This window comes from Capra hircus, chromosome 20 (genome assembly GCF_001704415.2).
Source record: "Capra hircus breed San Clemente chromosome 20, ASM170441v1, whole genome shotgun sequence".
NCBI lineage: Eukaryota > Metazoa > Chordata > Mammalia > Artiodactyla > Bovidae > Capra > Capra hircus.
This window is the reverse complement of record NC_030827.1, coordinates 71,557,727-71,565,240: the sequence shown is the minus strand read 5'-3', so window position 1 is coordinate 71,565,240 and position 7,514 is coordinate 71,557,727. Positions and strand designations below refer to the sequence as shown.

General features: G+C 53.7%; 1 protein-coding gene across 1 annotated transcript in view; it reads right to left on the bottom strand.

Moving 5' to 3' along the window:
- SLC9A3 (solute carrier family 9 member A3) overlaps window positions 4,554–7,514 on the bottom strand; it is a 38,955-nt gene continuing 35,994 nt past the window's right edge. The window contains exon 17 of the mRNA XM_018065648.1: window positions 4,554–7,514. Coding sequence (XP_017921137.1) covers window positions 7,511–7,514 — 4 coding nt within the window. The 3' untranslated portion in view covers window positions 4,554–7,510.

Here is a 7,514-nt window from a genome sequence, read left to right as displayed (position 1 = left end):
TCCTGACCGCACGTGCTCGCCACACTGCCTGGGGTGCTGTCCCATGCACCTGCCTCACGCAGTCTGCGCTCCCCTAGCGAGGACGTGGAGGCAGACCCTGGAAGCGGGGCTGGGTTTCTTCCTCCGCTGAGGACCTCAGTCAGGGCTGGTGGGCAGCACAGGTGTCCAGCTGCCCTGAGGCCCTCCTGCATGGGAAGAGGCTGTGAGTCCCTAAGCAGACATGACTGTTCTGACAAGGTGACTCCCAGTGAAGACAGGGTCGTGGTGAGGCTTCTGCCAGCCCAGGACCACCAGAGGCTGCAGAGGCCGGAGGACTCGCCTACAGGGCTTAGGGGGCGCAGCCCTGGCCCCCCTGCCCTGATTGCCGACTCCAGCAATAAGTGTTGTGTTTTGTGGCGGGGGTCAGCTGCAGGAAAAAGCCCCCTGCTTGCTGGAGACTATGCTTTCCATCCACATGGAAAGGGCTGTAGTTATTGAGTCCTCTTAGAATGTCTGTGGCCTAGATTTTGACTTGCTATAGTGTTTTTTTTTTAAATTAATTTCTTTTTTATTGAAGGATAATTGCTTTACAGAATTTTGCTGTTTTCTGTCAAACCTCAACATGAATCAGCCTTAGTTACATGTATATCCCCTTCCTTTTGAAACTCCCTCCCATCTCCTTCCCCCAACTCATTCCTCTAGGCTGATACAGAGCCCCTGTTTGAGTTTCCTGAGCCATGCAGCACATCGCTAGCTTCTTTATACAGTAAGATTTCAGTGGACTTCCTGGTGGTCCATTGGTTAGGGATCCACCTTCCAATGCGGGGGACATGGGTTCAGTCCCTGGTCAGGGTAGGAAGTGACAGAGCAGCTAAGGCTTCGCAGCAGCGAAAGATCCTGTGTGCCATAACTGGGACTCAATGCAGGCGAAAATAAACAATTAAAATAATGCTAGAAAATTCAACTATTAAAAGGTGGGTCTCTGACAGGGAGGCCCGGAGGGTGACCCACTGGAGAAGACTGCCAGCCCCGGGCGGCTCCACCTGGGGGCTGGGATCCATTGGGACATTTAGGGCCAGGTCTACCCACAGTGGCCACAAGACTGGAAAAGTCAGTTTTCATTCCAATCCCAAAGAAAGGCAATGCCAAAGAATGCTCAAACCACCGCACAATTGCACGCTAGTAAAGTAATGCTCAAAATCTCCAAGCCAGGCTTCAACAGTACATGAACCATTAACTCCCAGATGTTCAAACTGGATTTAGAAAAGGCAGAGGAACCAGAGATCAAATTTGTACTATCCGCTGAATCAAAAAACCAAGAGAGTTCCAGAAAAACATCTGCTTTGTTGACTATGCCAAAGCCTTTGACTATGTGGATCACAACAAACTGGAAAATTCTTCAAGAAATGGGAACACCAGACCACCTTACTTGTCTCCTGAGAAATCTGTATGTAGGTCAAGAAATGACAAAGAGCTTCACAACCCAGATAATCACAATGGTGTGATCACTCACCTAGAGCCAGACATCCTGGAGTGTGAAGTCAAGTGGGCCTTAGAAAGCGTCATTATGAACAAAGCTAGTGGAGGTGATGGAATTCCAGTTGAGCTATTTCAAATCCTGAAAGATGATGCTGTGAAAGTGCTGCACTCAATATGCTAGCAAATTTGGAAAACTCAGCAGTGGCCACAGGTTTGGAAAAGGTCAGTTTTCATTCCAATCCCAAAGAAAGGCAATGCCAAAGAATGCTCAAACTACTGCACAATTGCACTCATCTCACACACTAGTAAAGTAATGCTCTAAATTCTCCAAGCCAGGCTTCAGCAATACATGAACCATGAACTTCCAGATGTTCAAGCTGGATTTAGAAAAGGCAGAGGAACCAGAGATCAAATTGCCAACATCCACTGGATCATGGAAAAAGCAAGAGAGTTCCAGAAAAACATCTATTTCTGCTTTATTGACTATGGCAAAGCCTTTGACTGTGTGGATCACAATAAACTGGAAAATTCTGAAAGAAATGGGAATACCAGACCACCTGACCTGCCTCTTGAGAAACCTATATGCAGGTCAGGAAGCAACAGTTAGAACTGGACAAGGAACAACAGACTGGTTCCAAATAGGAAAAGGAGTACGTCAAGGCTGTATATTGTCACCTTGCTTATTTAACTTCTATGCAGAGTACATCATGAGAAGCGTTGGGCTGGAAGAAGCACAAGCTGGAATCAAGATTGCCAGGAGAAATATCAATAACCTCAGATATGTAGATGACACCACCCTCATGGCAGAAAGTGAAGAGGAACTAAAAAGCCTCTTGATGAAAGAGGAGAGTGAAAACGTTGGCTTAAAGCTCAACATTCAGAAAACGAAGATCATGGCATCCGGTCCCATCACTTCATGGGAAATAGGTTGGGAAAAAGTGTCAAACTTTATTTTGGGGGGCTCCAAAATCACTGCAGATGATGATTGTAGCCATAAAATTAAAAGACACTTCTTGGAAGGAAAGTTATGACCAACCTAGATAGCATATTGAAAAGCAGAGACATTACTTTGCCAACAAAGGTCCATCTAGTCAAGGCTGTGGTTTTTCCATTGGTCATGTATGGATGTGAGAGTTAGACTGTGAAGAAGGCTGAGCACCGAAGAATTGATGCTTTTGAACTGTGGTGTTGGAGAAGAGTCTTGAGAGTCCCTTGGACTGCAAGGAGATCCAAGCAGTCCATTCTAAAGGAGATCAGTCCTGGGTGTTTGGAAGGAATGATGCTAAAGCTGAAACTCCAGTACTTTGGCCACCTCATGGGAAGAGTTGACTCATTGGAAAAGACCCTGATGCTGGGAGGGATTGGGGGCAGGAGGAGAAGGGGACGACCAAGGATGAGATGGCCGGGTGGCATCACCGACTCAATGGACGTGAGTTTGAGTGAACGCCGGGAGTTGGTGATGGACAGGGAGGCCTGGTGTGCTGCAGTTCATGGGGTCACAGAGTCAGACATGACTGAGCAACTGAACTGAAATGATGCAGATGACACCACCCTTATGGCAGAAAGTGAAGAACAACTAAAGAGCCTCTTGATGAAAATGAAAGAGGAGAGAAGAAAGCTGGCTTAAAACTCAACATTCGGAAAACTAAGATCATGGCATCCAGTCCCATCACTTCATGGCAAACAGATGGGGTAACAATGGAAACAGAGACTTTATTTTCTTGGGCTCCAAAATCACTGCAGATGGTGACTTCAGCCATGAAATTAAAAGACGTTTGCTCCTTAGAAGAAAAACTATGACCAACCTAGACAGCATATTAAAAAACAGAAACATTACTTTACCAACAGGTTCATCTAGTCAAAGCTATGGTTTTTCCAGTAGTCACGTATGGATGTAAGAGTTGGACTGTAAAGAAAGCTGAGCGCCGAAGAATTGATGCTTTTGAACTGTGTGGTGTTGGAGAAGACTCTTGAGAATCCCTTGGATTCCTAGGAGATCCAACCAGTCCATTCTAAAGGCAATCAGTCCTGAATATTCATTGGAAGGACTGATGCTGAAGCTGAAACTCCAGTACTTCAATAATTTGGCCACCTGATGCAAAGAACTGACTCATTGGAAAAACCCTGATGCTGGGGAAGACTGAAGACAAGGGGACAACAGGATGAGAGGGTTGGATGGCATCACCGACTCAGTGGACATGAGTTTGAGCAAGCTCCGGGAGTTAGTGGTGGACAGGGAAGCCTGGCATGCTGCAGTCCGTGGGGTCGCAAAGAGTCCGACAGGACTGAGTGATTGAACTGAACTGCCCACACTAGGGTCTTTCCCACCAGCCTTGTCCCCTGAGCTCTGGACCCAGCTGTGCCCACCTGCCTCTCCAGCCCCAGGCCTGCCCCCTCTGGGCCCCTCTTGTGTGGCAGGTGCTTGGTCCTCCCACTCCAGCAGCCAGTGATGGTGGCCACCATCTCTGCCGGGGGTGTGGGGTGGGAGCTGGTTCCCAGGGCTCAGGCCCTGCCCGCAGGCTCTGCACTAACCCTGATCCTCACAGACACACACAACACACACACACACGGGGAGGTCCACATGATTACCGCCCCCACACACGCATCCAGGACTCAGGCTCTGCCCGCAGGCTCTGCACCAGACCCGAGCCCCCCGCCCCCCTGCCCCCCACACACACACACGTATCTGATGCTCAGCCTGGGCCCTCAGCCTCTAAAATAACCCTGAGCCTCACGTACACACACAGATGCATCCAAATGACCGTCACTCATATACACACACACACACAGCCTGTGCCCTCAGCCTCTGCACTAACTCTGAGCCTCACACACACACATGCATCCACATGACTCTCACTCATACACACACCCACCCCCCTCACACACACAGCCTGTGCCCTCAGCCTCTGCACTAACCCTGAGCCTCACGCGCACACACACACACACATTTATCCACATGACCCTCACTCATACACATACACACACGAGGCGCATCCATGTTAATTTTAGTGCCAGAATACTATGCCTGCAGGAGAGGCGGCCCCTCAAGACCTCCTTGATACGATCTCACTTGTAAACAAAGTTTTCACCCAAAGTGTCTTGTAATATTTTTAATAGACTTGATCAGGCTGCTGCAGGGTCTGTGGTGGGCTCCGCCCAGACACTGTTGACAGCACACGGGCAGTGCTTTAAGGCACGTGGTCATGATGAGGGTCACACAGCTTGACAGGGTTACATTCACAAAACCAGCATCCACAGTTTTCACCACTCATAATGTAAAATACATTCCCATTCCAGTTTCAATGAAATTCCTCCATTAAATCTCTAACAATAGAAATCAATAGTTCATTGAGCACTGCACTAAAATTATTCCCAAGAAGATGTAGAAGTGAGAGAATGACCCCTAAATTTGTGTGCTTTATATCACAAAGTCGGCCAATGTTCAGTATTAAATAAATAAGAATCTTCCTAATAAAAAAATTTTACAACAGTTTTTCTAAGGAAATACATTCATAAGACTGTTTACATTCTGTTTTACAATGACAAGAACAGCTCAGATTCTCATTTATGAAACGTGTCTACAGTACTATGGCTTATAACGCTGTGTCACAGACAAAACAGTCTCTTGGGCTGGATGTCTCGCTGGAACCTCGGACACTGCTCAGCCTGTGCAGGTTGACAACAAGCAATGCCTGCTCTCCGCGGCACAGCTGGCCCAGGGGAGGTCGGCCACGCAGAAGTTCAGTGTCTACAGTGTCAAGTGGGTGTCTCAGCCTCTGGCCCTGCAGTGAGGAATCAGATCTGGGTCCAGCGGTCCAGGAGAGTTGTTAAGGCAGCTGGAGATGCTGGACAGCTGGGCTGTGGCGCCTGGGCCAGCCCGCCTGCTCGGGACGAACCACCCCTGCAGAGTGGATGGAGAATGTGCCTTCCGCCAGGCTTGTGGGACAGACGAAGGCTGGCTCTTGTGCTCAGAGAATGGGTCAAAGTGGCTGTGAATGTGAGAACAAGCATTGCAAACCACATCACTCCTGTCCTGGTGACAGCTGAGCAAGCAACTCGGGTGGTGAGCAGGCCTGCACATCAGCCTACGGGCCATCCCTGGGTGACGTGGGCCACAGCCACCCTCCCTGCTGCTCCCTGCTTCTCTCAGCAGCTCAGTGTAGACTTTCCACCAGGGCCACTGGGGACCTGCGAATTGCCACAGTCGGGGGGCACGGGGGGGGCTGCAAGGACACACAGAGGATGTGGTCACAGCACAGCGGACAATTCCCTGAGCAGGGCTGAGCTGCTGCACAGAAGCTTCCGGGAGCCCCTGACCCTCTGCTCCTTGACTGCCTTGCAAACCCTCCTGAGGAGCGGGTGAGGACCGAGGCCTCTGTCCAAGGCCACGTTCCTGAGCCCCTGAGGGTGGGGTGGGCGTGGGGGGGGCGGGTCCAATCCCCCTCATCCCCTCTCTGTGTGAGCAGGGCCAGCTGTGACTCTAAAGAGGACTGCTTGCTGGCAGGCCCACAATCTGCTGGGGCTGTGTGGGCCTGTCCACTGGGTCACTGCAACCCCTAACCCAGCCTGGGCCATCGTCCAGCATCAGGTGAGGCAGCTCAAGCCACAGACCAGGGGCTTGGGGAAGTTTAGAGCCTGGTGCCCAGAGGCCCCCATTCTGAGGCTGGGTCTGTGCAGGGTGAGCAAGCATCAGGCTCTGGGAATCTCAACACGAAAAGGATAAGCAAACAAAAGATGCTTCTGCAGCCGTGCCTACGGTCCCTAAGGTGACAGGTGGTTCAAAGACCTGGTGAGTGGTCACATCCCACCCTGGGGTAAGGGCTCCCCCCACCCTGGGGCTGACAGTCCAGGGGGCGCTTTGGGAGAGGCCAGCCTGGGTGGGTATCACGGTGGGCAAGTCTCATCTGGTTTTGGTCGTTTCCCCAGCAGAGCTGATGAGAATGGACACAGGTGGCAGGGACTGAAGCACAAACTGTCCCTGAGTCAGGGGTGGAAACAGCCAGTCACAAATGCTGGCTCAGCTCAGGTCCAGGACAGGTGGACAGAGGGCCTGCAAGGGAGCCTCCCAGACGGGGGAAGGCTCATGCCCACCTCCCACCCGCAGCAGGCCTCTCCACAGGAACCCCAGAGAATGCCTCGGCTCAGATCTTGCAGCTCATTTGGTCCCAAGTTCAGCTCCTGTACATCCCAGCACCTAACCGGATCGGTGAGTGTCCAGGGCTACTCCAGGTCACCAGAAGACCCCTTGGGAGGCAGGCCACGGAGGGCACAACCCTAAGAAACTGCGGCCATGCGAGCAGACCCCCAGGTGGGCCGCTGTGGCGGGAGTGGAGACCATGCGTGGGGGCGGGCAGTGACGGTGGCTCAGCTGGGAGGGGCAGGTGGGAACCCCTAAGAGGCGAGGTCGTGAGGGTCGAGGTCATCCCCTGGGGCGAGGTAATGGGTGCAGATCCTAGGAGGGTGGCCGTGATAGGAGCAGAGACCCGTGGGGGCGGCCGTGGCGGAGTGGAGCCCCCCGGGGTGTGCGGCCGTGGCAGAGTGGAGCCCCCCGGGATCCGCGGCCGTGGCGGAGTGGAGACCCTCGGAGGTGCGGCCGTGACGGAGTGGAGACCCCCGGAGGGCGGCCGTGGGGGTCACCCCCGGGGGCGACGTCAAGTCTGCAGACCTCGGGGGGCTGCAGTCACAGCGGAGTCTCCTCCTGCTCCAGCGCGTGCGGTGGCGCGTGGCACGACGGCGGCAGCGACGCCAGCTTGAGCAGCGCGGGGCGGCGGCGCGCGCGGGGCCGCTGGAACGAGCGCCGGCTGTGTACGCGGCGCGCCGCCGCCGACCGCGCGTGCGCGCCCAGCAGCCCGCGGCGCTCCGGCCCCGCCCCCTGCGCGGGCCCCGCCGCGGGCTCGGGCTCGGGCTCGGGCGGTGCCGCGGGCGCGGGGCTTCGCGGGGTGGGCGGGCCTGCGCGGGGCTGGGCGGGGCCGGGCTCGGGGCGCGCGCGCGCGGGGGCTTCTCGACGGCGGGCGGGGACGAGCGTCCGGTCAGTGGCGCGTCGGAGCCGGTGTCAC